The following is a 15,746-nucleotide window of genomic DNA, read 5'->3' on the forward strand; positions in this document are numbered from 1 at the left end:
TCACTAAATCACAAACACATGATTAGTCTAAACATACACATACACACAATCACGCAGACATGGGTAAAATGGAAAGTGAAAGTGAATGAAACTGAAACATAACCACACATAACAATCAGTTAACCATCTGAACAGAATCATCAGCACCTTGTTAACAAGAGGTCTACAGCTTATGCTAAACCTCTGTTTAGATAGTTTAGTTTAGTTCTGTTGATCAAGCATCTGGATATAGTCTTAGGAGAAAGTCTTGATGGTTCATTGATGGTGAAGCTGCAATCAGATTCTTCCAGGTTAAATGAAGAGACGACAAACTTGCGGTGTTAGTCTGACCCGGTTATTTTCAAGGAAGTTACGGAAGAGCTGGCTGTAATTTCAGGCCTGGATGTCTCCAGTCTTTTCACATGAACAGTAACCATAAGAAGAAAGAAGAGAGGCAGGACACTGACACAGCACCCTTTAATTTCTGTGGAGGTCACACTTCTCGACTTTGGCTTGACCAATCAGAAAGGTGTAATTTTTTATAAGCGGGAAAATGATCAGAGCTGGCAGTTTTGTGTTTCTTCATACTTTGAATTAATATAACAAGCATATAATGCATGCTATGAGGAGATGATGTACACCAATATGCAGGGTGTTAAACTAGGATAATTTTGATAGGAAGCATGATAGCAATAAAGTTACATTATCTAATAGTTCTATCATAAGGCATACATAAAACAGAATACAATACAAAAAGGCAATATACAAAACTGTATTACACAATGTTCTGCGGATATGCATGTCCATTCATAGAAAGGTTTGTCTATGAATTAATGAAAGAATATTTATGAAGGAATATTTGAACCCTTTCCAGCAGTGACTGTATGATTTTGAGATTCATCTTTTCATACTGAGGACAACTGAGGGACTCAAACTCAACTATTAAAAAAGGTTCAAACATTCACTGATGCTCCAGAAGGAAACACGATGTATTAAGAGTCAGAGGGTGAACACTTTAGAACAGGATGAAGATGTCCAAATTTGTCTTATTTTGTTTAAATATCATTGTTTTTCATTTAGTACTTCCCTTCGGAAGCAACAGAAGATTCTTGCATGTTTCCCAGAAGACAAATTTATTACAATTTACCTTGATATTTGAATTCAAAAGTTTTCACCCCCCGACTCTTAATGCGTCGTGTTTCCTTCTGGAGCATCAGTGAATGTTTGAACCTTTTTTAATAGTTGAGTTTGAGTCCCTCAGTTGTCCTCAGTGTGAAAAGATGAATCTCAAAATCATACAGTAACTGCTGGAAAGGGTTCAAATATGCAAAAATGCTTGAAAACTGAAGAATCTGCAGGAGCTGGAGGATTTTTCTGAAGAACAGAGCTCAGTTTAACTGCTCAGGACAAACAAGAGACTCATGAACAACCATCACAAAACACAAAAACAGTCGTGGATCATCAAGTAACCACACACAGTATTGAGAATCAGTGGTATGTAAACATTTGAACGGGGTCATTTTAATAAATTCAGCTATTTTTTTTTTTTTTTTGTCTTGTGGACTTTTATGTGAAATACTTTATTCAGGACAGTACTAAATAAAAAATAATATGCATTTTTATTTCATAAAAATGCATATTATGCATTATATTTCTTACGAAATATTTATCCTTCTTATTTCGTTTAACCTTTTTTTTTGTTTAACAATTACAATTTTTTCAGATTCTGCAAGGGGTATGTAAACTTTCAAGCTCAACTGTATGTGTGTGTGTATATATATATATATATATATATATATATATATATATATATATATATATATATATATACAGATTTGATGTTTAAAAGTCTTCTGGGTAAAGGTAAATGCAACATAATTTATCTGATATTATCAACAAGAAAACTATACTAAAATATTTGTGATTAATACAACTTTAAAAAGACCCAGGACCAGTCATTCCAGAATAAATATAAACTCATAGACAGTCATCTAAATAATACATTGATGCATACTGAAAAGACATACTGCATTTATTGTTGTGGACAACAGCAGCTGTCAAAAGATAAGACTATTAACAAAGAACTCATTGAACACATGTATAAACTTACTTGAATGCCAGTGTACTCGTATAATGAGAAAATCAGTGACTCCGCAGCAAAAAGAAGTGAAGCTATTAGACTGTATAGTGATTACAATAAAAAAATATGTTTATTTACTTATTGAATGAATCTCAGGATACTGAGACAAAAAGTGTAAATTGTGAGATAAAAAGCAATAAAATAAATAAATATTAAATACATTTGCCATTTTAAAATGTCACAATTGCAAGATATTAGATTTTTTCCAATTTTACACATACTTCATATACTTTTACTATTTTCAGCTTTATATTTTCTTACATACGAGTTTTATTGAAAAAAAAAAGAACTGCACATGTTCTTAATTGTTTGAGTTAATTTTTTCCCATTTGAAACTCACAAACTCTGTCAAACTATTAGTAATCAGAAAACTTAAATTAAAGATAAGTAAACTGTACATATACAAAAAAGTGACTTTTTAATTTAAAATATATACATATAAGTGCAAGTGGCTTTCATATCCAGACAGTTTCTGGATGTTCTTTAGCTGATTATACAGCGACGCATCTCCAGTGTTTTTACAGACTCGACACCACACATATACAGTGTTCTTTTCCTTCACATGTAAACAATTCCATGAAGTCCATTCTTCATAAAACATGTTATATTGTTCAACATTGAAATGTGTTTTGGTCACACGATCTTGCTGGAAATCATCTGATCTCCCTCATCCTGAAGACTGAAATCTGGACTGAAACCAGACTAAGATCTGGAGTCTGTGCAGACGGAAACAGGAAACTCTTCAAAGACCTTTGTCGATGTAAACCTCCTCTTCACTTTCACAGGGTACCGGCTTAAATTTATAATACCTGCTCAGTCGTTTCTGTGAAGTAATGTCATAAATATGAATTAATTGAGGTTATTTTAATTACACGACTGAAACAGCATGTGACTAATTCCAGATCATATTGCATTTGAATAGTTTTGCAATTTTTGCTATTAGACACTGCAATTGTAAAAACAGCAAATGCTGCAAATCTCTTTCTCTAAAATGAAGATAAACATTAGGCTTTTAAAACTTAGATACAACTTTCTTAATTGTTCACAGTTGCATCAAATCAGTACATGTGTGTATCTAAATATTTTTGAAATGCATCCTTTTTATAGTTACAGAAAACTGTTTGAGTCCAAATGAAATGAGTCTACTATTGAGGTCCATGTATGCAATTACTGAAAACTGGACTATGCATAGACAATACATCTAATTTCTTGACATCTGAAGACATTCTGGAGTCAGTTTACACTAGCTTTCTGAAGTTTGTTATCACATTTACAAATTTAACTGAAGTGATGCTGTTGAAGATGAGGCTGTGCATAATGTACAATAATTCAAAAATAATAGTGATTTTCAACAGTATCCATGTTTAATTCACCTTACTGTAATTTCTATCAAACTCATTAAAATGTGTGTGTAAATCCAAACATTTGAATGCGTGTGTGATTGTTGAGGACATTCCCATCATCCTACAGCTGATGAAACCACTTGAATGAGAAATGAGAGCAGAAAAAAGATGTAAACATATACTTACTTTGTGAATAATCCAGACTGCAGCACCAATAACCAGGACTATGATCACACACACCAGTATTGTGAAGTATGGTATAGGTCCTTAAAAAGAAAATAAACACTTGTAAAAAACAAACAAAAACAATAATATACTGAAACAGCAATATAAGGCTGAAACAACTAACTGATGAAATAATAATCAATAATAACAAGTTATTAATTAGTTAGGTCCAGTGTTATTATCAATAACAAAAAACTAAAAGTGAACTAAAAATAAATGAAATCAGCAAGAAACTTCTGAAGCCATGAACAGGGTTTGTTTGAGGAACAGCCCAAACTCATTCACATCAGTGTGATTATATCCATGAGAACAAACCTGTTTGTATAGTGCACTGAGATTAACAACTTACATTTAAATAAACACACAAAGCTATCACATGACTTCAGAAGACATGAAATACAGCCCACGAGTCATATGGACTCATTTCATAATACTATAATACAATATGTTGTTTAGGACAGGAGAAACGTTGTAGCATAACCCTAAAAAACACTGTACTGCACTATTGACAACTTACTGTTGTTGCTCTTGATCTCATCCTCAGTCAGAATCCTCTTTATGGTTTCTCCCATGTGCTCCACCACACAAGTGTACTGGTTCTTCTTCCAGTCATCTGGAGTTATACGAATGGTAGATGTCTTCTGGAAGGTCCCGTCATCATTTGGCAGAAGCTCTCTGATATCCACATCCTCATGGTGATCCACTCCATTTCTTAACCAGGTAATAGTGACTCCTGATGGGTAGAAACCTGTGGCATGACACACTAGTGGAGAAGAGGGATCCTTCTGTAACAGAGACACTTGAGGAGCTGAAAAAGATTAATGTGAGGAACATATTTCATACTTCAGATTAGATCAGTTACATTTATGCATAAGACTATCTCAAGCAAAATTTGTGCCAAGTTCATTTTTTGTTGTTGTTTTAATAAAGCAATGCATGAGAAAAGAAAGACATTAAAGGGTTAGTTCACCCAAAAATGTAAATAATGTAATTAATTACTCACCCTCGTGCCGTTCCACACCCGTAAGACCTTCATTCATCTTCAGAACACAAATTAAGATATTTTTGATGAAATCCGATGGCTCAGTGAGGCCTCCATAGGGAACATTTCCTCTTTCAAGATCCATTAATGTACTAAAAACATATTTAAATCAGTTCATGTGAGTACAGTGGTTCAATATTAATATTATAAAGAGACTAGAATAATTTTGGTGCGCCGAAAAAACAAAATAACGACTTATTTAGTGATGGCTGATTTCAAAACACTGCTTCAGGAAGATTTGGGGAGGAATATCTTAATCTTAATTTGAGTTCTGAAGATGAATGAAGGTCTTACGGGTGTGAAACGGCATGAGGGTGAGTAATAAATAACAGAATTTTCATTTTTGGGTGAACTAACCCTTTAATGACTCATTGTAATAATAAAAAAGATCTACTTGTTAAACAAAGTGAATTTCTCAAAGACAAGATACCTATTTTTTTCTCTAAATCTGCTTTCCCTAATGTCAAGAACTCTTTCAGCCAGTAAACACATTCATCTTCATAGTATTGTTTCAGATATTCAAGCTGTGCTCTGTTATTATTCCACTTCTGTACTGTGGATAATCCCTGTGGTACAGGTGTGATGTATCTGAGCTCCTTCAGGTCCAGAGAAATGAAATCCTCTCCATCATAACCGTACTGATCAAACACATGTAAGACTTCAGTCTTGTCATCCCAATCACATCCATACATCCTCTGATACGTATGAACACCTGAAAGAAAGGGGGGGATACAACATCTGCTCTTTTTCCTTAATGTACAAGATAATCTTTCACTTTTTAAATTGTAGTATAAAGCATTTGAACTCACCATGTGACTGACTGAATCGCTCCATTACAACATGAATGTTGTTTTTGTAGATCTGCTGCACATGTTTTCTGATCTTAGTGTCTTGTTTCCACATGTGTGTAGATGCAAAATCCTTCATCCAGTTCTTTCTGGGAATCAGTTCCATTATGTTACTGTCATAATAATCCATCTGTTGATCATCCAGTGTAGTTACAGCAGAAAACTCTGGGATTCCTGCAATTGTTGTTCCATTTATTCCAGTGTATGTAGTCATAAACCTGTGTCTCTCTGAACAAACAACACAAGACCTAAAGCTCTCAAACACGGTTAAGCATCTCATAGTGTCAAATCAAATATTAAACACCACTATACAAATGAATATTAAGTTAATTCAAGACATTAATCCTAATGAAAACAATTTGTTTTTGGCTGCTTTTTTTTTTTTTGCAGAGTTTCACTCTACTTGTTTCACTCATTCAAACACATTTTCTGACTGTGAATCCAGTTCTGATCATTACATGAGCAACTAAACCAAACCTATTCTATTAAAACATCTCATGATTTTCTGTCAGTTCAACACACAGAAGTAGCTGAAAGCTTCGCTGACAGAGAATTCATTGTTAAAACGACGTTACGAAATGAATCTCACCTGAATGAACTAAAGGTAAGTAGATAAAGAAAATGTTGAACTTCATTCTGGACGAAAATCCTTCTGTTTGGCACACAATTCTTTGTGTAGTCGTCGAAGAGCGCTGTAAAAACACATTAGTCTTCACATCATCTGAATCAAAAGGAAAAACAGGTTACAGAGCGAAGCAACGGCAACCTGAGAGTAAAAGGATCCACCCTAAACTTCCGTATCGGGGCTGTTTCTATAGAGCTGCAGTGACGTCTGTACTGTAACCTGTTTTTCCAGTTGATTCTGGTGAAGCAAAGAGTTTTTACTGCGCTCTTCGATGACTACAGTTATGGAATTGTGGGTCAAATTCATTGATTTTCATCCAGAATGAAGTTCATCATTTTCTTAATCTGCGTACCTTTTGTTTACTCAGGTGAGATTCGTTTCAAAATCATTTATGAATGTGATATTTGGCTCATGTGAGTGACAGATTGCCTCATCATTAGAGAAGAGATGCTGCTGCTGCAAGAGGGAGGGGAAGTTATTCTGATTCCAAGATTAAAAGACACATTAAGTAAAAAGCGAATGGTCATTTATTATAAATACTGCAATATTCCATAAAAGTTGTTGAATCTTGATTTCATGCTGACTTGTAATAACAGCAGTTTCTCCAGCATGTGAATGTGAGTGAGTTTGGAAAAAGCGTCTTCTTGGCAAAAGCTTCCAGTCAGATTCAGGCCTTTAGCTGCTCTGTTCCTCTTCCTCATCCTTATCCATAGTCCTTGTCTCCAGTCTCGTTACACTACAATATTCCATAAAAAAATTTGAATTTTGATTTCATGGTGACTTGTCTTAGTTGGTGTCAAATAGTAATTTTAAAAGCTTTGTTTTGTTGTGTTTTTGTGATGTTGATCAAGTGTTTAATGTTTTTTCAGAGTTACACAGGTTCATCACCACATACACTGGAATAAATGGAACAACAATTGCAGGAATCCCAGAGTTTTCTGCTGTAACTACACTGGATGATCAACAGATCGATTATTATGACAGTAACATTATGGAACTGATTCCCAGAAAGAACTGGATAAAGGATTTTGCATCTACACACATGTGGAAAAAAGACACTAAGATCAGAAAACATGTGCAGCAGATCTACAAAAACAACATTCATGTTGTAATGCAGCGATTCAATCAGTCACATGGTGAGTTAAAATGCTTTATACCGTGGTCTGTCTGAATACTTGATTGTGATTGGCTGGAAGGTGTGCAATAAAATGCACAGGTAGTTCCAAGTCAGTTTAATCACCATTCTATATTAATCTGCTGTTCCCTTTCAAGGGAACTCGCACTGCGTCAATTGCTGTGGGAACGCCTCTGCGTGATTGCGTCGTGAAGCGCGTGTGAAATCAGTCCAATAGGGAGGCGGAACGTCATAGGCGGGTGACAACACTGACCAGGAACTATAAAGCCTACCCGAAAACACACTCATTCAGCTTCTGTGTCTTCAGCAAGCACTACGTGTGAACTTCTCAGTCCTATTTATTGTTGTCTGTCTTGAATATATCAGTGACCGAGAAACAATAGCAACAGGTTAAGAGTAAGGTAGATGAGCACTTCCTGCCATCTAGGTCTGTTCAACCTCCACGTCGGGGCTTACCGTTTTTTCCCGACCTCCACACCGAGGTATCGAGGTCATAGAAGAGACCGGTCTCTTACCGTGTGTACACACTGCAAACCTCAACCTACAGCAATGTAGTGGGTATGAGGAGACACGTTTATGGGGCAATGCCAAAGGCGGAAGAGACGCTTGCAAGCCATCTCTCCCCCCAGGTGGCATCGTCCCTTAAAGCCCCGACATTGCCCACCAAGCCCCTGAAAACCAGGGGTGGGCGCTGGTGAGCAAAGCATACTCGGCTGCAGGTCAGGCAGCGGCGTGCTTGCATATGATGTCAATTTTGCAAGCATACCAAGCTGACCTGCACAGAGACTTGGGTGAGAGTGAGGAAGTGGGTGCTGATATGATTCAAGAGTTACTTCAGTCAGCTGACTTAGCCTTCCGTGCCACCAAGGAGACGGCCAAATCCATCAGCTGCTCTATGGCAGCCCTGGTGGCCACGGAGAGGCATCTCTGGCTTAATCTCACAGAGATTAAGGACAAGGATAAGACGTCTCTCTTAGATGCCCCACTGAATCCCTCTGGCCTCTTCGGTGATGCTATACCATCTGTAACTGAGAGGTTCTTAGAATCTAAGAAGCAAGCTGCTGTGCAAGTGCGTCAGGATCCTGAGGGTGGTCCCCTCCGAAGTCAAACGGCATTCACCCTGATACCACGGTGCCCGTTTGCCTTCGGTGCCCTCAGGGGGGCACTCTGCCAACCCCGCCGCAATGCCGGGGCGCAGTGGTTCCCTGCGAGTCACCCGAGGGTGGTCACTATGGCTCACTATGGTTCTCTATGACAAACCCAGCACCTCTTGGACTGGATTCTATGGTACAGCCGTGGCTGAGGCTGCCGCTGTACGCGTTTCCCCTGATTGCGCTGCTCCCGGGAGTTCTGGAGAGAGTTCGCCGGGACGGGGCCTGTCTGTTATTAGTAGCCCCGTTCTGGCCAGCCCGAGTATGGTTCTCAGACCTGATGTCCTTGCTAGACGGCTCTCTGATGGAGATTCTGATCAGGAAGGACCTTCTCTCTCAGGCAAGCAGGTCAATCCTTCACCCCCGCCCGGAGTTATGGAAACTGCGGGCTTGGCCTCTGAGGGGGCCCAGCTCATAAGTTCAGGTCTCTCAACTGAGGTTGTTGAGACCATTCTCCAATCCAGAGCTCCCTCCACGAGGAAACTTTACACCTTGAAGTGGAAATTATTCACTTCTTGGTGTGAAAATCACCAGTGGGATCCAGTTAACTGCCCCGTTGGTGAGGTGCTGGAGTTCCTGCAGGAAAGATTTTCCACAGGGCTATTCCCCTCCACACTAAAGGTGTATGTGGTGGCCTTAGCTGCTTACCACGCTCCTTTGAGTGGTGTATCTTTGGGGAGACACCTGCTTATAACTCGTTTCCTACGTGGCACTTTGAGGCTTAGACCTGCAATTCACACGAGAGTACCGGCTTGGGATTTGGCCGTTGTTTTACAAGGCCTTTCTATGGCCCCTTTTGAGCCTATCGAAGAAGTCCCCGAGAAGTTTCTCACACTAAAAACAGTGTTTCTCCTTGCTATTACATCTCTCAAGAGAATTGGAGACATTCAAACCCTCTCGGTATCTCCATCTTGCTTAGAATTTGCAGCCGGTATGGTCAAGGCTTTCTTGCATCCAAGAGCGGGATACATTCCTAAGGTCCTCACTAATACTGTGAGACCTATTGTGCTACAGGCTTTCTGCCCTCTATTTATGATGTCGGACCAGGAAAAGCTTAATCTGCTGTGCCCAGTTAGGGCTTTGGATGCCTATGTCCACAGAGCTGCCATGTGGAGAAAATTTGATCAACTATTTGTATGTTTCGGGTCACCTAGGAAAGGTCTCCCTGCATCCAAGCAGAGAATGAGCAAATGGGTGGTCGAGGCTATCTCACTTGCTTATGAGTCGGCTGGTCAGCCTTCACCTTTGGCTGTTCGAGCCCACTCTACAAGGAGTATGGCTGCCTCCAAGGCTTTACTTTCGGGTGTGTCCCTACAAGAAGTTTGTGATGCGGCAGGCTGGTCCTCACCGCACACCTTCGTGAGGTTCTACGAGCTAGACCTCGGCTCCACTCCAGGGGCGCAGGTGCTATCGTGATTGCGTGTGTTTCGACTTCACATGTACGGTCACTTGCTCATATGGCAACGTTGGGATTGTCGTACCCACAGCGATTGACGCAGCATGAGTTCCCTTGAAAGGGAACATCTCGGTTACGTATGTAACCATAGTTCCCTGAATAAGGAACAAGAGGCTGCGTCGCCCTGCCATACACCCAGCATGCCCGTAAGCTCCTTGCTTCAGAATTCAGAAGCTGAATGAATGTGTTTTCAGGTAGGCTTTACAGTTCCTGGTCAGTGACGTCACCCACCTATGACGTTCTGTCTCCCTATTGGACTGATTTTATACGCGCTTCATGACGCAATCACGCAGAGGCATTCCCACAGCGATTGACAGCGTCTCGTTCCCTATTCAGTGAACTAAGGTTACATACGTAACCAAGACGTTTTCATTTAGGCACACACACACATGCATCGCACAGAGAAAGCGAAGAAGACTGTGCTGCGTACAGACACAAACATTCAGGAGCACAGAAACCTATCAACGCTGCCCATCAACTTTTAGTAATAAAATTGATTCGCTACTGAATCGCTACATTATATTTCTCAGCAACGAGGGGGTAACATCGCTATTTTGAAGTAAACTCTCAGCTTCGTTGTTAATAGAGACGCTAAACAGACTAAACAGGGTAATTCACACACGCATCTCTCTCTCTTGAAAACTAATTCAAATAAATGCAATCTTACGCACTACTTTATCTCTGTCTGATTCAAAGCAGCAGAATGCTAGATCTAACGAGCTGTAACTGAAGAAAATAACCGTCATTTTCATTGTTGAAGTGTTTGTCTTGTTGCTAGAACACTTGTTCATAAAAAAATAAAGTAGTACAGTAGAGTATCCCACTACCTCCATCTCTTTCAGGTGTTCATACGTATCAGAGGATGTATGGATGTGAGTGGGACGATGAGACTGGAGACTCACAAGGGTTTGATCAGTACGCTTATGATGGAGAGGATTTCATCTCACTGGACCTGAAGGAGCTCAGATACATCACACCTGTACCACAGGCAGAGCTAACAGTGATGAAGTGGAATAATGACAGAACACAGCTTGAATTACTTAAACAATACTACGAGGATGAATGCGTTTACTGGCTGAAGAAGTTCTTAAATTTGTCTAAAGCTACTCTTGAGAAAGCAGGTATAGTATCAGAGTTACCAGGATAGACAGTTGATTATTCCTTTCCTGCATGTGCAGATCCCAGATAAACCGTGTTTCAACAGACAGCTTGATAAATCTATGCAGGTTAACATTAAATTAGTTTTTAGTTTAGAGCTTTATTTATCCCCTTAGAGGCAATTAATTTAGAGTCGCATGGTGCTTCACATATATAACATATATACATTATACATAATATACATATATACATAATTTATTATTTATAATTAATTGCTTCAGGCACAACAGTAAATTTATAACAATTTGTAGAACATCTAATTGTCCTTAAACGTCACCCCAAGGGCATCCACTCAAAGTCCAAATGCAACAGATGTGTGCTATCTCCTATTATTTTGTGTGCCATCCTCAACATTTGCTCTTCATAGTAAGATGTAAGGCTTCATAAGGGAACTCCCATAATTTTTGAACACATTAATAATACCTTGCAAACGATTTTTGTTCTTTGTAGACAGTGATGAAAACCAACAAATAAAAGAAAAAGACAAAATTATTTTAACAAATGAACTGTAAAATGATCTGAGGATACCTCTCTGTAAATTGAAAGAATTAAGCTTTCTCAGCACAAACATTCTCTGATGCGACTTTTTAATAATTGCATCAGAATTTTGGTCAAACTTCAACTTATTAAAAATCATTCCTAGGTACTTATATTCCTGGACGCAGTGACTGCTGCTTATATACGCTCGTAATGATGATTGACAGGACTGAATGTTTAGGCTCCTCCCGAACCTACGTTTGGAACTACATTAAACAGAAAGTGCATGTGTTTCTTTCTCTGTTCTCAGTTTTGTTCCCTGTTCTCCATTTACTTCTAGAGCCTCCTAAAGTGTTTCTGTTGCAGAAGAACCCAGGGAATTTTATGTGTCATGTCACAGGTTTTCTCTTCAGAAACACAACCATTTCATGGAGGACGAATGGACGAGATGTAAACAATTCTTGTAAATTGGAGACTGGAGACACGCTACCAAATGAGGACGGGACCTTCCAGAGGAATCTTACCCTCTATGTCCTTTCAGACAAATGTAATGAGAACCAGTACACTTGTGTGGTGGAGCACAAGACTGAGAAGACTGAGAAGATTCTGACTGTGAATATGACCCAGAGGAGCAGTAAGAAACCTGATTTTTATTCTTGTACGTTTTATTTATTTTAGGGGTCAAACACATGAGAATGCCTTTACTTTATCTGTTGTTGTTTGTTTTGTTGTTGTTGTTTCTGCCATATTATTCATTGTGTATTGTGCATATGTTTTTCTGTGTTCTAGAACCTGGATCAGATGCTTTATATATTCTAATCATTATTATCCCAGCTTTTGTTGCACTGATCGCACTTTATGTACATAAGAACTGCAGGAAGGAAATCAAAGCTCGTAAGTACTGATGACCTGTTTTGAGATATAATCCCCATCATAAGTGCAAACTTATGTTTTTACACGTGTTTCTGTGTGTGGCAGTACAATGAAGAAGAGTGCAGTGAATGTGAACCTGTTGCTAATTCTCTAAAATGATTAAACTATTCAAATTCTGTTGGTGGTGTGTGTGAAATATGTGAATCCCATGATAATATTCTTTAAATTTACAGCATGTTACACCTCTGTTTATCTCTCTTCACAGCCAGCAAGGGGATATTCTATAAGAACACTCAAAACTTGCTGACAGAACATGAACAGGCTCTTATTTCCACTCCCTCTTAAAGATTTCCATCCTCTCCAGAAACCTGTGGTGTATGAATGAGCAGCACCTCATGGTACCTTCACAGAGATACACAAAATCACTTTCCAGAACCTTTACCTTCACAGTTCCTCACTGGTGGAATGATCTTCCCAACCCTACCTGGACAGCCGAGTCCTTTTATAAAGTTCTTAAGACTTTTAAAGACTATTTTACATGATAGTGAGAGTTCATACTTTTACCTTTTTTTCCATCTCTAGTCTTGAGATTTTGCATCTTAGCATTTCTTTTGGAATGAATAACTTTAGCCACTTTTCAAAATTCAGGGCCAAACCGTTCTATTTTGCTTAACCGTTCCATTCCGTGCTGATCCGGCCCAGCCAGTATGGATATGGTTTCATTTTCCACAGCTCCTTGGAATGTAACACAAATGCGTCAGTCATTTGACGCAAGAGTCTAAAGACGTTATGAGATGTTATGAGACATTAAGAGAAACTGACAGAAGTGACCAATCCTGAGTGGAAACGTCAGTGCACATATTCTTCCACCTCAGTTTCCATGCCGATTTGTAATCGTGCTGTGCTGAACTAAGCTCGAGTGGAAATATAACTGTAACCATTTCTTTCCGTTCTTAGAACCGTTCTAGAACCGATTTGCCTCTAAACAACCTCATATAACTAAGATATGACCCAGTGCCATTTTTTATAAAGATACTAGAGTGCATTTTCCCAAACAGAAGTGCAGAGTTCATTTGCAAAAACAGATCTCCATTTTCATTAATTCTCATAAATCAGGTTAGTCAGCTTTGATGAAATTACCCTCAGCTAGAGCATCTTTTCAAAGTGACTAGCAGCCTTGTCACCTGAATACTGTGCGCTGATTTGCTAAAACTGACTTATCAGTTTGTGTACACAAACAACAAGGGTGCTTGTCAGTTTCTGTTGTAAAACGGGAACTCGCAATGCCTTGACAGTGGACAATACCGTTTTTTTTGACAAAATGTATTTTTTTATTCAAAACATAGGTGTACGTACTATATATGTGCCTTATTTTCTTTCTGTCTTACTGTCACAGTCATATGTAGTTTCTCCATCTTGCTTAAAGTGTTCACCCAAAAATTACATTTCTGTCATTAATTACTCACCCTCATGCCGTTCCACACCTGTAAGACCTTCGTTTATCTTCAGAACACAAATTAAGATGGCTCAGTGAACTTTATGAATCTTTTGTTTTGAATCAGTGGTTTGAATCACCTATCAAACTGTCAAAGTCACGCCCCCCAGTGGTGAACCACTGAAATTTCGAAACACTTATGATGTAACAAAGCTTCGTTTACTGAAATCACGTGACTTTGGCAGTTTGATACACGCTCCGAATCACTGATTCGAAACAAAAGATTCGTAAAGCTTTGAAGCTTCATGAAGCAGTGATTTGAAATCATCACTAGATATTGTTAAATAAAGTCATTATTTTGTTTTTTTGGCACACAAAAAGTATTCTTGTCACTTCATAATATTAAGGTTGAACCACTGTAGTCACATGACTGTTTTAAATATGATTTTAGTATCTTTCTGGGCATTGACAGTGTTAATTATCTTGGTGGCAATGTAATCCTCACTGAGCCATTGGATTTTATCAAAAATATCTTAATTTGTGTTCTGAAGATGAACGAAGGTCTTACAGGTGTGGAACGACATAAGGGTGAGTAATAAATTACATTATTTTCATTTTTGGGTGAACTAACCCTTTAAGATATTAATTGATATTTGTCAAAAAAAGTCCTACAAAATCTTCACTAAAACCAATGATTTTTTAGGACTGTCAAAAAAATTAAAAACTATTAACTACAAAAAATAATCTCAAATTTTGAATTTGTAGAAATTTGCCTCTTAATAACCTTAAGTTAAGTTATTAATATTTAGTTATTAATAGATGACCCAGTACCATTTGTACCATTTCTATGGAGATATTAGAGTGCATTTTCCCAATCAGATGTTTATATATTTATGCACATATCTTATATGTTTAAGTACTGTATATGTGCCTTGTTTCCTGTGGAAAATATGTATATATTTGTGCATATGTATATTCAATGACTAGAATCAATGACTAGATCAAGTCAATCTGTCTGATGGTTTCTCATTGGAAAGTACTTGTTGAGCTTGTGGTTAAAACCCATTTCAGCCCACAGGCAACTTTAGTTAGCTATATAGTTGTCATTTCCCTATTGCAAGTATTTTTCTTTTATGTCTCATAAAACAACCAAATAAAGGATTTCAAGAACAAAAAAAAAGGTATTCTTCCTTCCTGTCACATGAGGCTGTCAACTTCCTACCTCTACTTCCAGGAAGCATAGTGATGGCAAACTCTCACAAAGAAACATAATTTTCATGTTACTAATATACATACATTTTTTTTTTTTTTTTGACATTTACATAATCATGAAGGTCTCTAGAATCATCCAAATAAAACAAATCTTACAAGAGTTTTATAGTTTTTTTTGTACACACTCAAAGGCCCAAGCGGGCAAATGACTTGTAAGTACATATATCATGGGGAAATGGGGAATACTGTGTTAATAAGTTAATAAATCAAGGTTATTGGTGTTTAGGGCTTTTTGCTTTCATAATATCCCACCTAGAACATAACTTAACCCTTTAACTGACATCTCTACTGTTCAGTTCATTTGATAGTGATGGACGTACTTCCTTTGCATGTGAGAATGCGCTGTGGTTTTGCATGTTGAGCGCTTCAAGAAAGTTCATGCAAACCACTAAAACTCGACCCAAGAGAGAGAGAAAAAGAGAGCGGGGAGGACACGTATGACACAAACTTCCCATTATGAATGTCTCTTGAAGGAAATTGTCTGTATGCACTGTTATTTATTTATTTATTTATTTATTATATGTGACCCTGGACCACAAAACCAATCATAAGGGTCAATTTAAAAAAAAAAAAAACCTGTAATTGTT

At 38.0% G+C, this 15,746-nt stretch overlaps 2 protein-coding genes across 3 annotated transcripts; one reads left to right on the forward strand and one right to left on the reverse strand.

The window, feature by feature from the left end:
* Positions 1-1,993: 1,993 nt before the first annotated feature.
* On the reverse strand, positions 1,994-6,355 carry LOC125263211 (major histocompatibility complex class I-related gene protein-like). Its single transcript, XM_048182199.1, has 6 exons — positions 6,167-6,355; positions 5,539-5,805; positions 5,160-5,441; positions 4,205-4,495; positions 3,649-3,728; positions 1,994-2,942 (listed from the first exon to the last, which is right to left on the reverse strand). Exons 1-6 carry the CDS (start codon positions 6,210-6,212, stop codon positions 2,862-2,864), a joined length of 1,047 nt encoding a protein of 348 aa, XP_048038156.1. The 5' UTR covers positions 6,213-6,355; the 3' UTR covers positions 1,994-2,861.
* A 74-nt stretch (positions 6,356-6,429) lies between these two features.
* On the forward strand, positions 6,430-13,983 carry LOC125263209 (major histocompatibility complex class I-related gene protein-like). 2 transcript variants are annotated; one of them, XR_007183712.1, is made up of 6 exons: positions 6,430-6,569; positions 7,072-7,338; positions 10,787-11,065; positions 11,920-12,237; positions 12,369-12,473; positions 12,718-12,747. XR_007183712.1 is itself a non-coding variant. In XM_048182198.1 (6 exons), exons 1-6 carry the CDS (start codon positions 6,524-6,526, stop codon positions 12,795-12,797), a joined length of 1,071 nt encoding a protein of 356 aa, XP_048038155.1. In that variant the 5' UTR covers positions 6,430-6,523; the 3' UTR covers positions 12,798-13,983. The 2 variants fall into 2 exon arrangements, 1 of the variants encoding a protein (XP_048038155.1); XM_048182198.1 differs by having other exon boundaries at positions 11,920-12,213; positions 12,718-13,983.
* Positions 13,984-15,746: the final 1,763 nt, after the last annotated feature.

Source organism: Megalobrama amblycephala, linkage group LG2 (assembly GCF_018812025.1).
Source record: "Megalobrama amblycephala isolate DHTTF-2021 linkage group LG2, ASM1881202v1, whole genome shotgun sequence".
Taxonomy (NCBI): Eukaryota; Metazoa; Chordata; class Actinopteri; order Cypriniformes; family Xenocyprididae; genus Megalobrama; species Megalobrama amblycephala.

Excerpts from the sequence above, each read along its gene's own strand:
- LOC125263209 (XM_048182198.1), top strand. The coding sequence starts at position 6,524 with ATGAAGTTCATCATTTTCTTAATCTGCGTACCTTTTGTTTACTCAG. Across the intron at positions 6,570-7,071 it reads CGTACCTTTTGTTTACTCAG|AGTTACACAGGTTCATCACC; the intron begins GTGAGATTCGTT and ends ATGTTTTTTCAG. Across the intron at positions 12,474-12,717 it reads CAGGAAGGAAATCAAAGCTC|CCAGCAAGGGGATATTCTAT; the intron begins GTAAGTACTGAT and ends CTCTCTTCACAG.
- LOC125263211 (XM_048182199.1), bottom strand. The coding sequence starts at position 6,212 with ATGAAGTTCAACATTTTCTTTATCTACTTACCTTTAGTTCATTCAG. Across the intron at positions 4,496-5,159 it reads AGATTTAGAGAAAAAAATAG|CTCCTCAAGTGTCTCTGTTA; the intron begins GTATCTTGTCTT and ends AATCTTTTTCAG. Across the intron at positions 3,729-4,204 it reads TGAGATCAAGAGCAACAACA|GACCTATACCATACTTCACA; the intron begins GTAAGTTGTCAA and ends TTTCTTTTTAAG.